General features: G+C 38.1%; 1 protein-coding gene across 11 annotated transcripts in view; it reads right to left on the bottom strand.

Annotated features, from left to right (window-relative positions):
• Window positions 1–1,446: 1,446 nt before the first annotated feature.
• Window positions 1,447–22,710, bottom strand: part of CD36 (CD36 molecule (CD36 blood group)) — a 36,857-nt gene continuing 15,593 nt past the window's right edge. For all 11 annotated transcript variants that reach the window (XM_083859294.1, XM_083859289.1, XM_083859293.1 and 8 more), the window contains 12 exons: window positions 16,335–16,492; window positions 14,151–14,295; window positions 12,859–13,041; window positions 12,627–12,718; window positions 12,145–12,191; window positions 9,762–9,831; window positions 7,949–8,136; window positions 7,011–7,129; window positions 5,665–5,738; window positions 4,937–4,991; window positions 4,572–4,736; window positions 1,447–3,863 (listed from right to left, as the gene is read on the bottom strand). In XM_083859294.1, the coding sequence (XP_083715420.1) occupies window positions 4,572–4,736; window positions 4,937–4,991; window positions 5,665–5,738; window positions 7,011–7,129; window positions 7,949–8,136; window positions 9,762–9,831; window positions 12,145–12,191; window positions 12,627–12,718; window positions 12,859–13,041; window positions 14,151–14,295; window positions 16,335–16,492 (1,296 nt within the window). In that variant the 3' untranslated portion in view covers window positions 1,447–3,863. The remainder of the gene's footprint in view (window positions 3,864–4,571; window positions 4,737–4,936; window positions 4,992–5,664; window positions 5,739–7,010; window positions 7,130–7,948; window positions 8,137–9,761; window positions 9,832–12,144; window positions 12,192–12,626; window positions 12,719–12,858; window positions 13,042–14,150; window positions 14,296–16,334; window positions 16,493–22,710) is intronic.

The raw sequence follows: 22,710 nt of genomic DNA, 5'->3' as shown, positions 1-22,710 counted from the left end.
TCCAGAATATTAAAGGCCATTAAAATTTGTTTTAGAGCTGCATTCAACAATCTGTCATGTAGCAGACACTTATGATGGACTTTTTGTTGTGCTGCTTTAAAGGTGTTGTAATTGTATCTGGTGATGTTAACTGGCAAAGGTAGCAAAACTTAATTATAACCAGCATAATTTTTGACTGCTTATGCTGAGGTGAAGCAAGAGAACTTGTGAAAACCTGGATGCCCTTTGGGTGGCGCCTGCTGCAAAGCATTTGGTTTCTCTGCTTGCAAAATAGAACTGAGAGAAGTCCCAGCCTAGTGTTGCCTGGGGAGGCTGTAAATCCCTGCCTGTTTCGGGTACTGCTGGGAGAGAATGAAACCACAGAGCATCAGGGCCAACTGATAGGCAAAGAGAGAACGGGGAGTGGAAAATGAATAGCATTTATTTTCCAATTTATTTACCAATGCAGATTGCATTTGGTATGTGCAAGTCATTTGTCTTTCTGGTTTCTGTTTTTATATGGCTACTGAGAAAAAACAGAAGCTATAAGCATATTTTATTAGGTTTTTTTTATTTATTTTTATTATGCTGATGTGCATACCTGTGAATAAAACAAGCCCTTCCCTACTCTTGCAGTTAAAAGAACATAAAAAGAATTAATTTTCTTTATTTTTCAGGGTATAGTAACATGTTTATATTACCTTAACAGTGGTAGTCTAGGTGGGTAGAACAGGTTTCAACACATGCTTTGAACGCATAATTACAGTTAGAGATCAAGAGCTGGCACATCTGCTCTTGGGTGTAAAGTGTGTGGGCTGTTAGATCCTTGGTCAGATCTGACTCTCAAATTGACCAGCAATTTTCACACATCAGGATCTGGGGTGGGTGGGGAATGTGGAGACATGAGCATAGCCAGTCTTGCCTCCCACCCAACCTGCTGGGCCAGCAGAGCCAGAGCACAGTGTTGGATTGCGCAGCGGGACGTGCTGACACCTGCCAACACATCCAGCTCAAGAGATTTGAAAACAGCCTCTCTGAGCTTGCCTTCCTGGGTTTGTTTTAGTATTTCTTCAGTTTAGACATGCTGGTGCTTACCTCGTTCCACAAAGTCTTCTCCTTTTTGTGATCCAGGACATAAATCACAGAAACAGAATATTCTGAGGTGGAAGGGACCCACAAAGATCATTGAATCCAGCTCTTAAGGGAATTTGCCCACACAGGGATCAAATGCACAGCATTGGTGTTACTAGCACTGGATTCTGAGCAACAGACACAATAAATGTTGTATGCCACTGATATTTCTAATGTATCACACAGCAACATGCCCTTCTAGGACGCTGTGGTGTGCCAGAGTAAAATAATTTAACAAGGTTAGCTGTAGCCTCAGTTATTCATCTATTTATGAAATCAGTTTCTAGAAAAATAAAACAAACCCCAAATACCAAAAAAAGAGACACAAGAGCTTCATTATTCAACACAAAAGGCTTTATTTACAATTAAACACAAGGATATCAGAAAAGTGGCTTGAGCTTTATTTTACTCATATTTATTTGTTTCTAATGAAAGTTTAACCCGCACTGTTTGAACAAAAGTAAATACTTAACATTAGCCTTAGTATCATGAATTAACAATAGCTGTAACTTATGCTTCGGATAAAGTAACTACAAATTACAGTTCAAGTGCAATCTAGGTGCTGGACATAGTTTAAAAGCCCAAATCTGCATTGAAATCAATGAGATTATGCCTATGGACAAACATGTAATTCTGTCCATAAAAAATTTGGCCCTGAGACATTTAAAGTCATGGCCTGACTGACTGGCTGAATCACTGCTGCTGGAACACCACATAACACTGAACAACACTAATAAAGCAAACATTAACTTACTGACTTGAAGTCAAATAAAATGAAGCTGAAATGTTAGTGAATCAAAAACTACAGGAGCACTGCTGTGGTTCCTTTCATGTTAGATCCTGACACAAAAGATATTTTATTATAGAAAGTTGATGTCAGATCTTGAACCACAGCAGAACTGTGTTTATCTCAGAGTAGATGAGGCTTAATGACTTCAGATGTCCTCACACCTTTTTTGACCAGTCCATAGGACTCTAGGGATGGCTTCAGTTGTGTCAAATTGTCCCCAGACTAATATGGGAACACAGCATCACATATGACACCAGCAACAATGTGGAAATGAGAGAAAAGTGTTTTTCATTGACCAGCCAGCACCATGAGTAATCAAATACAGGGGCTGAGAGCAGACTTCCCCTTGAGTGTCACACTCACAGCTGGGAGGAGGGTGCAGCCAGGTACTTCACAGACCTCACCTTCAAGAGTAGTATCTTGGGATTTTTGTGACCCATCAGCCCTACTGATAGCTACAAAACTTTGTCCATAAGGAACAGTGGAATAAAACACCAGCATTACAGTCAGTTGGATTTTCCCTTTATTTCCAAAGATAAGAACACCTTACTAAAGATGCCCAGCCAAAGACATTGTTTATTAGCAAGATGAACCTTTTTGGTTTAAAGTCCATTGTAGCATTTCTTCCAAAACAGCAGGATATGAGAGGCTGACCATGTTTGATTTCCCTTTTTCTTTGCAGCTCTTAAATAAGGGGATAAAAGATCCAAATAGAAATCTTAGGAAATGTCAAGAACAAATTCTTGTTCTGAATTTATTGAATCCATAGAAAAATAAGATACTCTGCAACACTCAGTATTTGTCCCATTTACTCTCAGAATAAAAATACAGCATTCATATCAAATGAAAAAATTAACTTTTTATGGTGATATCAGTGTTTGCTACCTGTCCAGAGGCTGATGCACCTCATTAAACAGATGGTTGCACAAATTTCCTTGTGGCAGATGGTTTATCAGTGAGTAATTGGGGCTACCTTCATTTTGTTTTCATTTATGTGCTTCTATAGCAAGTGTAACTCTCTGATGTTGGATCGAAATCATTATCTCGGTCTTTCCTGTCTCTGAAGCATTTTGGGATATTTTGTCTTGGCTTGTCAGGTGAGATATCAGATCATTCTCCAAAGGAGGCCTTGGGCTAGGTGGGCTTAGGGCAGTGCAGAGGCTTGTGTTCAAACAAGTGCCAGAAATAAAAGCTCACAGGAGGCAACAGGAAGAGCAGTGGAGCAGGTTAGGAGTTAGGGTGTGATTCAGATTAATAAACAGCTATGGAGCCAAATGTTGATGAGGTCCATCAACATATGGATACCTGTGGTTGTATCTATGAGCCATCTCCATACAAAATGCATGAACCACATATTTTAGTAAGTCTTTCATAAACTTCACGTATAACAGTTAGTAACTTTACATAATAAACTTCACATTCAATGCAATTCACATCCCTGAATAGAGGACAGAGAGCAGTTCTATTGCAGCAGCTACCATTCCTTGAAGGAACAGAGAGAAATCTTGCAATGAGAGCATCTAGAGCACAGCATGAGATCCAAATTGTTGTCATTCCCAGCCTGTGCTCAGAGACGGAACATCAGCAAGCGGCTTTCATTTTTCTTGCAAATCCAGAAGAAAATGAGTAGCAAGTTGCATAAATGGCAGAAGGTGGACTGAAATCCAACTGCACCTCAACTTCAGTCTGCTTGAATGCAATTTAAAATGTATAACAAGTTTCAAATAAAGTCTTTTGATAGTGTAGCTTCTACAGTGGCCTCTTTATTGATGTCAGAAGTGTGGACCTTCAAAAACATCAGCTTATTTGGGTTGGTAAGCTGGTCTTCTCAAAATGGAAAAACACGTTGAATTCCACAGCTCATGGATTGACCGTGCCTTGAGTCACATTTCATCTCTGAATTTTAACAAGCTGCTTAGCTGAAATTTCAATTAAACTTTGACCACCTCTGAAGTCTTTTCACCTGTTGTGAAATAAAATCAGAATTCAGCATATGGTGAGGTAGGTCTTCAGCTTAAGAATACCTCTTTAGTACAGCATACCTTTCACCATAATGCTCATGTCTCTGCACTTTTAAATAACTCCAAAAATGTGTTTGCTTCCCCAGATATCAGCACATTAATCCCTCACTTGGTCAGTCTGCCCCTGATGGGACTATATTTGCCTCTGTGAGCTAGGTGTGTATAGGACGTGCTCAGACTAACATTACAGTGATGCACCACTGACAGGAAGCAGTGAGAAACCAGCACTCAATAGAAAAGTGTGATTTCCAGGGGGTTCTCTGGACTTCAGACAGGGGCATGTCCTGGGAGAGCACAGCAATCTGCAGCTGTGTGGCCTCTGTCTCAGAAAGGTGCTAGAGGACACTTCTGAGCAGTTTTAGTGTCTTGGACAAAATGTTGATTTTAAAGAAATCACAACAAACAAAAACATCGTTCTTCTGATGTAGTTCCTGATGCCCTCCCCTGAGTTAAGAGCATCCTGAAAGATTTAGGATGGGAAGAGAGCTTGAAAATATTAGGCCAAATATCTGGATGACTCCCTACGGAATGGCTACTGAATTTTCTAGCATGCAAAAAAACAAGAAGAGCGAAACAGGTAATGATTCTGACCTCTTGAAACCCTGAGGATAACTCAGTGCTGAGGACTGAGCTGTTAAGTGCTTACTCACTTATTTTAATTTGGTTGACCTGCATGTGAAGTAGGACCCCAGGAAGGCCACAAACAGCACACAGCCTGTGATAATCAATCCCAGCTGCACAATGTTCAGCATCTGGAGCCGCCCGGAGATTTTGCTTCTGAACATGGCTGCTTTCTCGTCCCCAATAACAGCAGACTGAAACAGGGTAAGAAAAACATCAGAGAAAGGTTCACATGCAAGACCTCACTTGCAGAATATACTCCTGGTGTGGTGCAAATCATAGCATGAGTTTAATTACCCAGTTTCAGGGCTCCAAGACTGAAAAACTAGGTAGTTTTTTATTTATTTGTTTGTTTCAAAACAGATTAATATTAATAGACATAAAATATACTAACCTCATTAAGCCAAAGAAGAGGGAACACATAGGGTTTTGTAACTTTTTTTAAAGGCCTGAAATGAGAAAATAAGGACAGCATGTTACTTTTAGTTTGCTACATAAGCCCACTCTCTACTTAAACATTTTTCTTCTCTTCTAACTATATTTCTGGCTTCCAGATGTACCTTTTAAATATACTTTTGGAGTGAAAAAAGAATCAAACCAAATCAAACCTACAATTAACAACAGCCGTTTTACATATTGAGCAACCATCATTTTCTGTCTAATCTTCTGTAAATGGGCAGTCAGACACAGAGAGGGTTAAAGATCTGTGTGGTGTTCATATGTACAAGATGCCAAAGGCATGTTTATCCATGTACATTTGGGCCAATGAAGAGGAAAAAACCCTTGTGATAAAACCATCTAGTGACAGGGAATACATAAATTCTCTTTCTCATTGAATTTATTACAGAACATGCATTTTGTTTTTTGTTCATCCTCAGGCCCTCCATTTGGGCTTTATAAGAATGTTATTTTTCAGGACATTTTGCCTTGTAAGCTTCTGTAGGGAAATCAAATGTGTGTTAAAATACTTGGGCAATGTCCTGCTCAGGAAGATTTACTCTGAACAAGCTTTGGGGAAGTATTTTTATTTCTTCTCCTCCAAGACATTTCTACTGATGCTCTCATAGACCAATCAGCTCACTTAAAAATTCTTTAAAAATACAATAAAGAAGTAGCACTTACTCAATTCTTGATGAAGGCCTCACAAGGAGATTTACTTGCAGCCTCTTTGCAAATCGTAGTGTAAAACCAGTCACCTAAAACCAGTGAAAAAATCCAACAAAACATTAATTTAAATTTCTTAATTAGATACCAAAGTCTATAATACAGACAGTGTCAAAAAGCACTTTGGGATTATTTCACCCTTATGTTTTGAAGGATTAATTTGTATGAAATGGTAATGTTTCTTAGGGTTTCTCATTTCTCATAGAAGTTCTAATTTTGTGGCTTTACCATAGTTACTTTTGTAATTTGCATTTAAACCTGAAGATGAAGTTTAAAACTACTAAATCAGTCATGGCATCCTTCATATAAATATGCTTCCTGGTCTTTTCCCACCAAAAATCAGCTAAATTTTCTTTTCCAAAATGAAGGATATTTGACTTGCATAAGGCAGAAAGCAAACATTTTGTATCAGGATAAACAGATGTATGCAAAGGTAAAATCTTTTCTTCATATCTTTCTTCTACTCTCTGTCTTTCACAGAAAAAAAAAAAAAGGCTGTGATTCTTAAAAACTTTGTGCAATATTTAGGAAAATCTGGTTGATATCTCTGTTCCAAATAAGGCAAAACAAAGATTTAACTTTATCTCTCTCACTGAAGTTACACAGCTTAACTGACTAATTTTAGTGAGAAATTATCAATTTTACTTTTTCATGCAAAATAAGAGCAAAATAGAATTTTGGAACCTTTGAATTCATCATACAATTCAGAAAACTTTGGTAAGTACACTTAAAGATCTGAACCACTGAAACAGAAATAGAGGTAAATTTGTAAGAAGTCAAAAAACTCATTCTGTTTGGGAGATTTGCTGGACAATTCAAGTCACAAAGACTTAAATTAGGTCTATTTAAATCAGACTGTTCAGGGTTCTAGCAATAGGAAATAAACTCATCTATTTTTATTTCATTTCAATTGAGATAGTAATTATCCAAAAATGGCTAGTTAAAGAAAATGTTTTTAAAAATTAAATGTAGAGGAAACAGAAGTTCATAGAATACAATTTCCTCAAAGTACCTGAAGATCATAGAAAAGCTACAACATACTTCACAGTTTGCAGAATCTCTTCAATCCCATCTTCCCAATAAGTAAAAATCAAAACAGATTTTCCAGACTTTGAAAGTCAGAATGAGAAAAAGTTCTACTGTAAATTTCCCCTGTTGAAACTGTACCACTTTGAGAGCAGACCTTAGAAAAACAAGCATGAAAATATTGCATCTTCTGCTTGTAGGAAAAGGCCAACTCTACTACTATTAAATTTAAACATTGCAAGTTTCCCAAGGTACAAGTATTAAATACTTGGACTTACAGGCTCTATGTCAAGATATGTCTCATGCTCCTTTTCATTTGGGCTCAGGCCTTCCACGTTTCGCAATATAGATTCACTTGCATGAAGAAAATGAGGAAGAGAGATATATACTGGTCTTTCTATTGAAAAAAAAAAATAAAAACAAACTCTCGTGAATCATTAAGCCTTGCTTTGGCACTCATCTTCACAGGTAATTTTCCAAACATAGTTTTGCTATATAAATGTACAATCCAGATAAAAATGTTAACAGTCTAACCCCACCACCCCCCCAAAAAAAACCCAAGAAACCCCAAACCAAAACAAACAAAAAAAAACCAAAATTTGAGCATTTTTGTGATTTATTTTTTGTCATGAGGAGAATTTTCCTAGTGAAATAAACTGCACTTACAAATCCTGCTTGTCTTCTGTCTACACTGTGGAGCTGGCAGTGCCCCTGAGGTGAGGCCACAACTGTCACTGTTTTTCCCATGTTCATGAACTTGTTTTAGCTTGAAGGGACCTCTCACAGTTCACTCTGCACCAAATGCAGACTCAGTATATATTTATTTTACCAACAGCAGACTGAGCCAGTACTGTCTGTGTACATAGATATAACTGTGTACACACCCACCCCCACCATGTGTGTGAATTGCCACAGACATAGGGTGCAGCACTATCTCTGGCTTTCACACAGTGCGCCTCCTTTCCTTTCCCTACACACATTGCTGCAGTTTCAGTACACAATCTGTGGTATCCCGACTTTGCATAGCACTATGCAAAATACAGAAATATCAGAGTCCTCATTTTGTGCACTGGGGCTGCAGGAATATGAGTGATCTGACAAGCAACCCATGGAAGAATTCATGAACAAACATTCTGGATATCAGAGGAACACCTCAGCTACAGGATAAGTACCTTGTCCCCAGTTAAATGACATGTGTGACAGTAGTGTGGCATACTTGCTTTGCAGGCACTGATGTCCAGGACTCCAGCCAACGTGCAGTTCTCTGATATCTCTTTATCTGTACAGAAGCAATAATTATCTGCGACTTCAGTTGGTGAGGCAAATGCTTCACGGGGAACTGTGAAACGGTACAGTGTGATTCCCTTCACATTCTGCTTGCCATGGTAAACTCCATAGATTGATCTGAACACAAAAGAGGAGAAATGTGTTTCAGCCATTTGGATTAAAAGTCTAAATTTGTGGCAATGCTCCTGAAGGATCCCCCAGCTGCCTCTCTCTTAAAAGAAACAAGCCCCCCAGGGACCCAATGTCCAGGGTCCTGCCACACTCTTGAGTGAATTGTAGAGGTATTTCTCTGTAGTGGAGAATATTCCACACCTTCACTAAAGGATGTACAAGCTCAGTGGGGAAAATGACAATACACAAAATAAGAGACAAAAGTTCAAATACTAATGATAAACAATATAGACAAAACTAATAAATCAATTGAGATCTCTTTTCCCTACACACAGCTACACTCGCAGTCATGAGGTTTTTGAAAGTTTTTGGACTACAGTAGAGATGCTTATCCATTCTTTTTGCTGACCTCATGATAATCTAAGCTTTATGATGCGGAAAACCTGCATATAACCTTATTCCATTGCATAAGAATCAGAATACTAGTTAAGCTTCTTTTTGCTAATTCATTATCAGCTGATACAGAGATATGGTTGCCACACAGTAATGTAATCAGGGCGCCAACATTTTGTATTGCAGCCAAACAAAAGAAGGATTTTGCAACATGGCAGAAAAATTTTTCCTGACCTTGTTTTTGCAGGACCTTTGGGCAATTGTTATTGTCCTTTACTGTTCATGAATTGTGAGATTGAAATATCTGGCGGGATCTCTCAAACTGTGTAATCAGTCCAAAGAATTTTATCATTTCTCCACTGCATAGAATTCCCGTTTCCATGAATTGGGAAATGGTTTTCAGTTTGTGGATCAAAATTATTTCACAAAAACCATCTTTCACTTAATATAAAACCATGATCTTTGAAAACAAACACACTATAAAGCAAACTGCACACTTTAAACTGAGTAAAAAGGAAGCATCTGTTTCCAGGCAGCAAAATAAATGAAGGGTTTGAACCTCCTAAAGTAAATACACTATGATGCACTGAAAATCTTTAACATTTCTTTCAGTGATCCCACTGGAGAACCTGGGGGCACTGCACAGCCCAGCAGAAGAAACAGGCTTAAAAGTCATCAGCATGGGATGTATTAAGCAGGATTGTTTGTTTGTAAATAAATAAAAATAAGATAAATAAAAATATCCTGTGAGAAAACAATTTTGAGTATCTGTTGAATAACAGTAAACACTGTTCTGCATAGATGATTTTTTTTCCAGACATGCCAAAGATGGACCTAACTGGACCCTGCTGTACCTGTTGCTTTCTCAGACCAAACAAGGCTGGGTCCTGATCTTAGAAGAAGCTCAAGACTTTGAACCCTGTGGCCTTCAGTGCAGTTTACAGATCTGTAACAGCTCAGAATGTCTCATTTTCCTGAATATACACCTGGCTGAAACAAATATAACTGGCTGAAGCAAAGTCCATTGCAGTAGCTTGCTACTTGACACAAAAGTGGTAGAATCAGGCTCTGAACCATGAGCACAACTCACAACTTCACTTGCGTTTTAGATGAAAGGTTATGTTGCACTGCCTGGCTGACCTGAGCCCAAGAGCAGCCACTGCAGCCACCCTCTGAAAGCAAAGAGCGTTCAGTGGCACACTGAGGTGTGAACACACTCCAGGAAGGGAGCAACCTACCTGCAAATATCAGAGGAGAAGAAGCGCAGAACCTGATCCTTCTTAACAAATGGTGGGAAGGATGCTCCATCTGTGAACAAAATGAAACCAGCTTGAAAGCAATTCTACTTAGAAGGCATGACTTAATTTCTAGCTCAATACTCGGTTGTTACTTTCCTGTAAAGCTGTGATAAAAGTAAACAATATGAGTCATTTGCGGGGAATTGTTTATGTAAGTTATTGCACATTGACAGGCACTTCACAGATAAGATGTAATTGTTTCTGAAAGTGAGCCGAGATATAGCAGGGTGGTTTTTTTTTCTTTTCACCCCTAGATTTGAAGCTATATGATCAAGCCCATTTAAAACAGTGGATATTAAAAAAAAAAAAAATTAAAAAAAAAAAAAAAAAATCTGCTTAATATGAAGCCAAAAACCTGTTGCCATTGCTTCAAGGTTTATGGAGTCTATAGACCTAAATCTTCCTAGAGATGCCTGAGTTACCTGCAGTTAATGACACTCAGTGCTTACAAGAAACACAGCTTTAGAGTTCCACACTATTTCATAATCAAGGCTAACATTTTCCACCAAAGATTGCTCAAGTGGGACTCTAAGCTGAGGTCTTTCTAGAACTAATGGAGAGGAGGAAGCCACATCTAGGGCACAATCCACCTCACCCCATGGTAGATATGCCAAATAAGTCAGAGGAGTAGCACTTTGGTGTTGTTTCTTTCCACTTGCTCTAGAAGAGTGCAGACATTCAGAATTGTATTTCTGCATTGCATGCACCCAGAGTTATGTAAGAGGAGCCTCTGCCATTTTCCCAATTAAGGTGTTGTAACAAACCTTTAACCAGTACATTTGTTAGTTTTTGTGACAATTTCTGTTTAGTTTCTTAGGCAGTGGCCATAACCAAACAATTGAAAACATCTGTGATATCTTTCAATCCAGTTGGCAAGAGCATGAAGGCTAAATTACACACAGCCACTTGCCCACTGCTGACAGAAGCACTTTTTTCCCAAAGATTCAAGATCATCCTAAACACACACTGTGTTTCTAAATCTTGGCATTCTTCTAAGGTTGGCATGGATTCCTGTCAAGCCCCATAGAAGTATACTGGTTTCTTTTTATCTATGTATTTTATTACACTATACACATTGAGCTTTCATGTGAAAGCTTGCGAGATAAGGTAGAATTCTCACACTTACAAGACTTTTTAAACCTCCTGCATCTCCAAATACAGCAATCTCACACTAAATGTCCTTGTAAACTGTGCAGAAATCCTTGCTCACAAGTAAAATCTCATTTTCATTGTAGTGGAGCACTTAATTAGTAAACAGAGTATGTTTATTCCATCCATTACAGAAGGATAAACAAAAAGTTGACCCTGGCTAGACAAAAATATACCAGGCCCCATAAGAAAGAAAAGAAGTCCTGCAATGTAAGAAAATATTGTTTCTTATAAAATTAATTACATGGTTTAACGGGGAACTAATTCATTGTGGCTCACAGACTTGTGGAAAATCAGATTCTTGTGATGTATTTTAAATACTTCAAAATACCTCATTGCACAATCTGGGTTATAAGGAAAATTATCTATGCCAGGTAAAGCAGAATGGAAAATGAAGGGAAAAAGCCCAAAGTAAACAACCCTACACAAAAGCCTTAATTTACTGAGGGCCTGGAGCTCTCTGCAAAAGCTCCACCAAGACACCTGCCAGCCTCAGCTCCAGACACTGTGGTGTCCTCACAGCAATGCTTTCACTAACAAAAAAGAAAAAAAGTCACCTTGAATCTTAAATAACTCAGCTGTTTACCTATGCATTCCAAAAGAAAAGTCAAAAAATATTTGTCCATAGTCTATTCATGCCAGTCTAAGCTACTTTTCTTCTTCATCCCTTTTCATTTTCTAGTGGTCTACAAGCCATTCATCTGGCAGCCTCCTCCTTTGTTGCCTCAATTTCTTTTCATATATCAGCATGTCCATTCTGGTGCATTTAATTAAATTTTCAGCAGTGTAAATGAATGTGCATTATTAAAATGCCAAGATAATTTTCAACTTCTATAGCAAAGAAAAAGAATCTTAATTATATTGTACTATGAAAATAATTAGTAGAAACAAGAGAACTGGATAATTTTGTTTCTCTTCCACATTTACTCTAGATGTAGAGGCTGAGTGCATGTCTATATAAAATGATGTACAGTACTACATAATTCATATATTTTAAAAGATACACACATATGCATCTATCATACTAGCAGTATGGATGCATATATATAGATACTTAATATACAGAATACAGAACTGGCAAAGCCCAGGGGAGTTAATTTAAATATTGTATCTCGCTATTCCCTTGAAATATCAAGAAAAGTGCTGAAGTTTTAAAAAGCTTTAATAGGCTCACCTGTGCCATTAACCATATCACAGTGACCTGGCCAGTACGAAAGAGTCCTGTAAGATAAAATAAAAGTCATGCTGCCTGTCATAAATTCTACCGTGTAAGCACTTTAATTACCTGTATTACCAAATATAAATGTTTCAGGATAAGCCTGACCCATTTGCAAAGGCAAAGGATAGAGATGTTCATTTATTCAGATAAATTATAGCATCCATTAGAAGAGGATAAAAGGAATCTATCTACTTAAGAATGCAAACCAGAAGTAAATAGTTGTATCAAAGAATCAATAACTGTCTAAAGTCCAACTCCTAACAGAACTATTGACAGCTGAAAGAAAGTGATGGTTTTGCTAAGCCCAGGGTTTGATCCTGTTTCCTTTGAATCCCTGAAGTTTCTTCTATTTATCTATAGCTCCTAGTGAATCAAATTTTAAAAGACATACCTTGAAAATATATATATTCTTTTCTTCCTCTACAATGTTACAGTACCTTTTATTTTTATAGCTTTCAATTATTGCTGTTTTTGTAATATCTTCTTTCCCAGTATACACAGTGTAAGGTCCATCACTTGTTCCATTATACTGTAACAGAGGCAACAAGAAAGAATAACAGTTAGAAATATTGAACAATTTTATAGCATTTTCTTCCTCAGAGCAGCTGTCTTAAGTTTTATTCACAGAATGATAACTGAAGGCATTGCCTCCTCCTGGCTTTCACTTACCGGGTAGAAGACTCCCACAACAGGGTTCACACCAGGAAAGGGGATTTTGTTCAAGAAGGGATCTGTGTATCCCCATAGTATTTCTTTGACTGTTCTGTTCTGCAGTATAGCTGAATTTGAAGATTTAACCCAAGTGTTTATTAATGATTGCATAAAACCACTTGGGTACACGGAAGGTACAGCCTAAAAACAGCAATAAAATCAATGTTTAGTATAAAATTCTGCATGTGCTTTGAATAAAAAACACAGAGACTGACTCCAAGAAATATCTGCCGAAGCCAGTTCCCAGATTTGCCCCTCCCTTGAAGTTAGGTTTCTACATAAAACTGGCACTTCTTAACAAAACAGTTACTGGCCATAAGTTACACAAAAGAAGACAATTTTTCTTGACTGATCACATGAGTTCACTGTAACAGCCCTAACCATGGCATGACAGAACAGCTGAAGTTTGCAGGAACCCCTGGACACCATCTGGTCCAAGCTCTGCTCAAGCAAGACCATTGAGAACCAGTTGCCCAGGACCACGGCCAGATGGGCTTCTGAATAGCTACAAGTAATGATTTCACAAAAGCTTGGGTCAGATGATCTTCTGAAGCCTTCCAACATGGGGTCTCCTGTGACTCTGTGACTGCTGGTATGTGACTTCAGTATTGTATTTACACCAACCATCTTCATACTCTGCCCCTGGCAGACACCTTCTCACAGCAATCCTGAGCACTCATGCAGGCACCAGAAAGTTGGTGCAGCACAACCAGGTCTGAATATAAGTATGAAAACTGTAAATGTGAGCCTAAGGCAAACATTCTCAGCCTGTGATAATACAAAAACACCTAAAGGCTCTAACACTCCTCTGGGTGAAGATCCTTGTGCTCTTCTTTGAATAACTAGCACTCAGCAGGACAGGAGAGCTCCAGGATTGCACCATGGGGCCCAGGCTATGGTGGTGAGGCTATGCAGACTCTGGGTGTGGGAATCAATGCAGCTTCCCTTGCCAGGCAGACCTGAGGGTATTATGGAAAGAGCACGACAAATCCACCCTCTACTGTTCATGCTGTACCTCACACACAAAGGGAACCCATCCATAAACTCTTGGTTTATTCCCATGCTAAAAATGATTAAGAGGATGCTTTTTGAGCTTTGAACACACTGTAGTAAAAGGTGTCCCTGCTGGAACTAGTTGATCTTTAAGGTCTCTTCCAACTCAAACCATTCTGATTCTATGAATTTTCCCCTGTTTCCTTCAGTAGCTCAACATTTGTATCTGGACACTGTGGCTTTGTTTCTTTACTTACTACAACAGCGAGGTTGAGGACAGTCATGGTGTCGTTTTCTGTCCCAACAGACAAATCAGGTTCAAAATCAGCAGCATTGGGCAGCATGTAGGATATTGTGCCATTCTCACCTTCTGTGACATTCTCTTTGGCTAAGTATCGCACCCTGGAAATACAAAACACAGACAGAGAATATTTTTAATCTTTGACTTTTGAGAAAACACATAACCATGCCTGGTTGAAAGTTTTTGAGAAGTTGATCAACGTGTTAGTAAAATGAATGTTGAACATTTTATAACCACTAAAAAGTTTATAAACTTTTCATGTGATTACATGTAAAAATTCAATTTTCTACAAATAGTGTCCCTTTGGAAATATTTTCTTATTCCTTATAAATGGAATAGTCTTTCTTGATACTAAAATGAAAGCAAGTTTGAGGTTTTTTTAAATGTCATGAATGGACCTTATATATTTTTATTATATTTTTAAAATTCGTTATGATTTGTCACATTTCATAAGCTGTCTCATGGTTGTGTGTAATTAGAAGGGGCTGACAGACATAAAACATCAGATTTTTGATCTGATAGACATGTGTTGCAACAAAACAGGTTGAACCCATAATGTTACTTTGATAATATTTAATATGCATGTAGAGATTTATAAGCAATCATTCGGTCCCACTGAGGTCGTGCCAGTCATGCCCTGTCAGCAAATCTCTTAAGGTACAAATTTCTTCTGCAGTTCTGCAGTTCCAGCTTTAGCTCCACCCTTCCAGTCCCACCCTCTTGCTGACCCCTCTGTGGGGACAGCAGCCAGCAGGGATCAAGTAACAGTCTATGCTGTAGGTCCAGACAGCTGATCACAGCTCCATCCCAGAATGGATCTTCAGGATATTTCAGGGTCAGATCTTCTAGCATGAGTGTAGGGGGGTACAAAAGGTACGCAGAGCGTTTTCCCATGGTACAGGTGTAGCCAGTGCAGGTCAGTCTTATCTGAAGAGCAGCTGGATCTTGGCTTCTCAGAACTGGTTTGTATACATGTAATTTTAATTATTAGCCTAATGTGTAGAGCATCTACCTGAGAGTTGGGAGATTTTTTTTCTGATTAATTTGAGCTGTTCTACACTATAATAAATTATTAAATGTTTAAAGGGAAATTGAGAGAGAGAGACTCAATGTCTCAGTTGTAAGGTAGAGAAATATCCCAGGAAGACATGAGTGCAGTAGTAAGAGGAGCCTTCATTTCATAGTCATAGTTTCTTACTTAGTCTTATTTAAGCTTCTGGCTGAGATTTGTCCCTGATAAAAAAAAGGCATCATCATCAGCACCAGAGTGAAATGTTTCTGTTTGGTGGGAATTCACCTTCTGTAGTATTTCTTAACTGTCTTTTTCCTGATTCCTCTGCAACCCTTCCTCTGTCTTCCCAGGTACTCTGTGAAACAAAAGTCTTCCCTTTCCATTGAGAAATAAATAAGCTTTTAGGCATCAAGTCACTTTGGCTGAAGATGCTGAAATGGAAAACTATCTTGTGAATATAATACACATCCCTTAAGTTATTGAGAAAGAAACATCCTATCATCATAGGAAAGCAATTTCCTAACAAGAGTGCCAGTGATAGCAAATATTGGGCTTAATAACTCAGGAAGCATCAACTAGTCCTATGTCAACATCGCATTTAACATTAAATAAATAATAAAACTTTCCTTGAATGTGGGAGGATTGCTGCATCTACATCCTAGCTAGTATACTCAGAAAAAGGAATGCCTTCCCAAACAAAATTTGAAAAAAGAAAAGTTATTGATTAAAAATGTCATAAAGAAGAAAAAATAAGAACAAACTACATTATTAAAATAAGTATTAGTGAGGTATGGATGATAAAATAATCTCTTGGTTTTAGGGCATCTGGCACATTTTCTCCTGTTATAAAGCTGGTAAAAACTGAACGGGAAGGAACACAACTGTCTCTGTGATATTGTGGCTAATGAATTATTGTTTTTTGCAAGTACAAGCAGCTTCACATCCAATTACCTATTTCTGTTTGTGTTTTCCTTATGTTAGGCACAATCCAGAAAATGGTTGGGATTTCTGTGTGTAGCTGCAATTTAGGCATTTTTTTCATGTCTAACTAAAGTATCACGCTGGAATTTCAAAAGTAAATTTCATCTCAGAAGACATGATGTCATGTATTAGAGGGTCTTTTCCTACCTGTATGTGTAAGGTCCTCTTTGTTCAAGGTTTGGTTGACCCCCTTCCATAACCTCAAAAGGATTTAACACATGGAAAATCCAAAATTCCCTGTAAACTGTGCTTCCTGGCACAAGCCAATTTTGATAAGCAGCAGTACCATTGACAATGACAGCTTCCTGAAAGTACAAAAATCAAAGTCAAAGTTATCCACAAAAAAAACATGTGAGAAGTTGCATTTACTTTTTAGATGGTTGTTGAAGATTTCAAAGCAAACAGAAAAAAACCACCATTTTAGCATCAGTATGAGATGTACAGCCCCGTCAGCCAACATCTGGAGGCAGCTTGATATTCCTGCTGAGGGAGAGCAAAAGTGAGTACCCCTAAAAACAAAGCTGATACAATTGCTGATGTAGCTGGTAGCAAAAGTTTCTTATTGTTGTGGTGGAGCATTCCCTTAGTTCTCAAACACTTGCCAGAACTACTGACTATTTATAAAGGGAAAATCTTTGATGGCTGAATGATAACCCAGGAGTTACAGAATCCATGAGCTACTTTTCATACATTGCAAATAGCCCGAGGGAGGAAATGAGAGTTATGCCTGAGCACAACTCAGGGTCTAGATATTTCTGCACCCAGAGAAATCACATAGTACTCTTGAAGGACCCTTTCTTTGACAGAATTTTTTTGTCACCAAACCTGAGACTTTCTAAGAAATCTCTCTAATTCTGATAACATTTTATTAGGATTTTTTTCCCAGATCTAAGGAAGAAGCCCTAAGCTTTAAGTCTGCTACTCAGCCATATGGCCAATGGCAATTCAGACGTCAGGACTGTACAGTGAGAAGGAGAGTTGTGTAGTATGCTACCTGTATAGTCAGGGGAGTGCCTGCTTTGCCTAGTCTGTATCAGGCCTCTTCTATAGGATTTTCACAAAACCTTGGGAAAATGTACTTTTACCCTTTGGTGGTAAAAATTCATAAAAGTGCTTTCCAATAAGAAGAAAAATGTAGGTTGCGTGTCTCCAACATAAAAGATGCTTTTCCTTATTAGAGTGATTGAAGATGAATTAGCTATTTGCAAACTTATACAGTCCAGAAATTAAAAGGCTCTAATTTCTCTAGAGAGTGAGGAAAGACATTTTAAATCAAAACTTGTTAGATTTTTTTTTTTCTAGTTTAAGTTTCTGCCTCTAAAATTCACTTAGCAATCACCAGGTAAACAAAATAAATACTGCCAGTTAGAAAGTGTTCCTGCAGTTAGAAAAAAAATCTCATCTTGGAGAACTTGTAACACAATCTGGGTTCTCTCTGCAAAGAGCCTTTGTACAGTGGAGTTGCAAACACCTTGCTGGTGGTGTAAAGCATTGGGCTTGCTGCCTCAATGTCTGTTATAATTTATGTGCATTTGTGTGAGAGGGGAAGGAAGCTCTCCTGCATCAAATGTGTTACCATCTTGAGACTTTGCACTCAAACCTCACAAGGTCAAAGCAAATACTGTCCCAGCTGTGGCCCAGCATGGGCCAGCCACCTCCTGCATGAAGAGGGAAAAGCTCACATGGTTCAGAAGTTGCCTTCCCAGTTTTTACAGAGAATTGCTCCAAGAATCTGGGAGAAACAGGATGGTATGAAAAGTGCAACTCAGTCTGCCCAGAGTCTGCCTGTGATCTGTACTCAGCAGGGTCCTGAAATGGGGACAGATGCCAGGATTTGACTTCCCACTGTGCAACTGGAGTGGGCAAATGTTTAAATTTCTAGCAGACGTGGTCAAGAAGACAAACTAATCTCTCTAGTAGACAATACTCAGGAACAGAAAATAAAAAGTTTCAACCTTGTGAAAATAGTTCTATTTAACAGATCTGAAAACGGTGTTACTTACATTTTAAAATTCTTCCCCTCCATCCATTCACCTTCCCCCTACAGCCCCTTGCCAGGGGTTGGCATAGTGCAGATGATATGCCAACTCTGCCACTACACTCTGCCAGGTCACAAAGTGTGGATTTACAGCCTGCCATTCATTGTGAGCTAATGTCACTGTGGTCACTCCTGGGGAATTCTTCAAGGGTACAACTGACCTAATCTGGCAGTGCTGCAGCCAAAGGGGCAACTGGCTCCCACAGTCCCTGATCTATGTGATACCCTCTTCCTTTGCACCAGCTCTTATACCTCAGGGGGCTGTTTCTGCCTGCCAGACAGGAGGAATATAATTCCCTTATTTTTTTGCTTTCTGTGTTACCTTTCTACCAGTTAGCCATTTGGCTCAGGTGTCTGTGTGGAGGGAATCAACATTAGAACATGGGAAGCAGCAGGACAAAAGAAGGAGGGGGAAGGAAGATAACAAGACCTTTATTTTTGGTGGCATTTAGCCATTATTGTTACAATTTCTCCCACAAAAGAGATGTGTATGATTCTCTAACACATACTTTGAGAGTACAAATGGTGGGTTAAAGTGGAATAAAATTTAGAGCTCTTTTTCATGTCTTCCTTTAATAAATGAATACCCTCACACCAGAAAGACTTCTTTTTTCTGCTGTTTGATCGCTGATGATCCACCCCTAAATATTACCTACATGTTTCCCTATTAACACTGCTGTGCTTTGGGATATTATGAGAGGAGGGGTAATTTTGGAAACTAAGATGCAACTGATAGTACAAAACACCTCTCAACTGCCTAGGCCACCTGCATCAGCTGCGATACCTCATGCAATAGTTAACTACTGTCAGCAAAAGCAGCCACACAAACGTGATTGCTACACGGCCAAGTTCATGCCATGACCCAACCGTGCAAGATTGAGCAAAACCAGTGGGAACTTTGACCCTTTTGTTTCTGACAATCATCGCCCCACCAGAGGTGGGTCAACTAGCAATGTATAAATCCAAGAAATTCTGAGCCATCAGCAATAGAAGCTTGCTGTACTTCCCCAATTCAATGTAAATTAAGCCATTGTGGTTTGTGACGAAGAAACGCAAAATTTAACACAAAGTTTCTGTCTTGACAAAGAATCTGGCCAGATGGACAAAAGATGGCATTTTTAGGGAACTGAGAAGTGGCATGAATACTTTGGACTGTAACAAAATTGTGCACGTTGTGCTGCTTACATAAAGCGGAGGAAAAAAAGAAAACAATTCTATAAAACTCAAAAAGTAAAGCTCAGGAAAAGCAAATAATCTTCTCCCATTTTGCAGCTGGAAGAATGATTCGTTACTTTTTAAATGATGATAATTAGTTTATTATTAGCCTTTCTACTCAGGCTTTGCTGGATCATAACTTTTATTCCTTTCCAGTTCTTGATAATAAAGAATTCTGGGACTCAATACAGCTTAAAATTGATAATGTGGGGATATGTGTGGTTAGATCCTTTGTGTTCTGCTGAGAGCCAGTAATTGCTTAAGATTCATTAGTTTATATAAAGAAGCGGCACATGAATGTCACAAACACAGTTTTAAATTAGAGGTGTTTCCAACGCCTCCAGTAGCTGAGGAGATATAATCTGGCCAGTCACAGATCACAGATATGTAGAGACAAATGAATAAACAGAATAATAGTTACAGTTGAAAGCCTTATTTCTAAAAATAATTGAGACTAACCCAGTACAGCACTGAGATAGTGTGGCAAATCATTCTGTATTATCAATTCATCAGGAGTTCAATATATTAAGTATTATTATGTGGCTTCTGTTCAGCTCCAGAAGAACTTAGAGAAATGGTGATAAAGATTTTTCTAGCAAATTAATCCACTACCAATAGCTTTTAGTGATTAAACCTAGCTGAGGAAAAAGGAAACACGACTGAAGCGATGGGACTATTGCCTAAAAAGATAATATTGTTTTAAGAAGGGAAAGACAAATAGTAGAGATTGAGCTATGTCAAAATATCATTTTCCAACAATATCAGATAAAATCTTTCTGATTTGTTGTTTTGAATTCTCCTTTCCTTTCCCTTTTTTTCTTTTTGAATTTTAGAGATTATATCTAGTATTAATGACAACAGACATGATAATGTCCAACTGAAATATGTAGAGTTAGTAAAAATGTATATTTTTATAATCTCAAGCAAAGTATTTTTCTGTAGAGAAACTTCCATGTTTCACTCATAACTCTATTAACGTCAAATTTCTAAAGCCCTAAAACCTTCATGGAAAGTTCTCTCACTTCTGGACAGATTCAGTGTTTGTAGAAATTAGGACAGTACTTTTGCCCTTTGGCCCTGAAATCAAAGGCACATTTCCATGAATAGTATCAGAGCTGAAATAATTTAGCACTAATCTCCTGTGGATCCCTGCCAAGGTGTTGCTGCTGGCGTCATTTTGAGAGTGCTCCTCAAGTGACAGTTTCTTTAAAGAGCCTTGAAAATAATTCAGGATATACATGTAGATATATGGGGGGGTTTTTTTGTTTTGTTTTGTGTTTTTTGTTGTTGTTGTTGTTGTTGTTGTTGTTGTTGTTGTTGTTGTTTTTTAAAACTGTCCTCTGATGGAAGTTGGAATTGAAACAACTTACTCAAATTTTTCAAGACACACGTGAAGCATTCTGAGGCTAGGAAACATAGCCATGTGCCCTGGTTTGAAGCACAGATGGCTGATAATAAGTTGGAGCAAACGAAGCTGTGACATCAGGGTGTTTTATGTTACAAGAAGTTTGTCTGGGTTGTCTTCTCATGGGTGGAGCACAGCATTCACCCATCAGGAGATAACAGGCCATAGACTCAGGGTCTCTGCCCAGCTCCTAAGGGCACCCAAAATCTTCTGTACACTTGCAGATGGTTTCTCTTTGCTTCAAAAACAGTTTGCAGCCTTCCAGCAAAATACGCCCTGCCCGTGTTTACTCCAGCTAATCTCTCAATGACTGCAATAAAGGAGAAATTAGGCTGGTAAAGTGTAAAGATGTGTGCTTAGAGGAAGCTTAAGAGAAGCATAATTAGACTTCTGCTTCCAGCAGAAAGGATAAAAAAACCCTATTGATTACATTGATTTTTCTAATTAAAGTTCCTCCAATTCATTGAGAGATGCTAAGAAGTTCATCTGGACTTGATTAATCTTGCTTTAGAATAAATTGACAGTAATGCTTTTTGACTAAACCTTGATAACAAGTTAATTTAGGACAATTTCTCTTGGCATAGTACAGAGTGTCCTAAAAATCCAGCAATAACATTTGATAGCAATTTTCATTTCCTCCAAAAAGTAGAACTGGTCCCACTACCGTGGAAAAGACTGGAACTTTTTATGAGATAGGATAGCCAGAGGAAAAACTAGGGATCTTTTTTCAAGCTTTGACTGTGAAGAATTTAAGAAAAGATTTTGCCTTTACTGGTTGTGTCTGAAACAGTTTTTACCTCTCATTAAAAACATGGCATACTGAGTTCTGTTTTCACCAGTGGGCGAGGACCTCTTTTAGATTTTTCCTCATCTGAGTACAAATGGAAATAACATATATTCAATAAAGTTGGAAAAGACTTCCAAGATCATCCAGTCCAACCTTTGACTGCAATGCTCACTAAACCATATCTTGAAGTGCCATGTCTACTAATTTTTTGAGCCTCTTCCATGGCTGGTGACTACAACTCTTCCCTAGGCAGTCTGCTCCATACAAATGCTTACAGGCCATATTTCAAAGAACACTTACTCTTCACTTTTTTTCCTGTCCTACGCTCACTATTCTTGAGAAATTCCAAACAAATTTGTCATGGAAACTGATCCACTTATACCAAAGATTTTGCATAAAAATTACATTTCCAAAAGTGAAATCTTTCAGAAAAAAAAAAAAAAAAAAAAAAAAAAAAAAAAAAAAAAAAAAAAAAAAGTGTTTTCAGCACTCTCTGCTTGGTGCTTGAAAGATCTGTTTCCTTTGCAGTCAGCTCTATATTTATCTTAAATATAACTGCGAAGAATAACGAATTTGTTTTTATTAACAAACCTTTTGTCAACAGAGCAAAATCAGAATTACTTAAATTCAAGTCCCTCTGGAGTTTCTGCTGAACTGATTACATATTTTAGCTGTTGCACCTTGGCCCATCTTGTCTGAAACAGAATTGTCTCAAGAGTCTTATGATGTCACTGAATAGTCAGCACACTAAACAGAAAGACAATACTCTGCTATGACTTGTGCTTTGGAAAAAAAAATCAATTTACTTAAGTAAATAAAGCCTCTACAAATTTACCCTTTTATGTTTTATATGATTACTGGTACCATGTTGTTTGGTTTTTTTTAATATACATCAAACAAGCTGCCTTGAAATAGGTACAAGCATTTGAAACATGATCACAATGCAGAAAATTAAAAAGTGGTTGAGGGGAAAATTACTCCCTCTAATGCTTTACCACTATGGACTCATGCAGGTATAATTGAGTATGTAGACATTTGCAAACCATGCTGTATAACAGGTTCATTACTGTTAGTAAAT

The sequence above is a fragment of the Zosterops lateralis genome, assembly GCF_965231275.1.
Source record: "Zosterops lateralis genome assembly, chromosome: 4".
In the NCBI taxonomy this organism is placed as follows: domain Eukaryota; kingdom Metazoa; phylum Chordata; class Aves; order Passeriformes; family Zosteropidae; genus Zosterops; species Zosterops lateralis.
The sequence above is the reverse complement of the archived record's forward strand: the minus strand, read 5'-3'. Positions and strand labels throughout refer to the sequence as shown.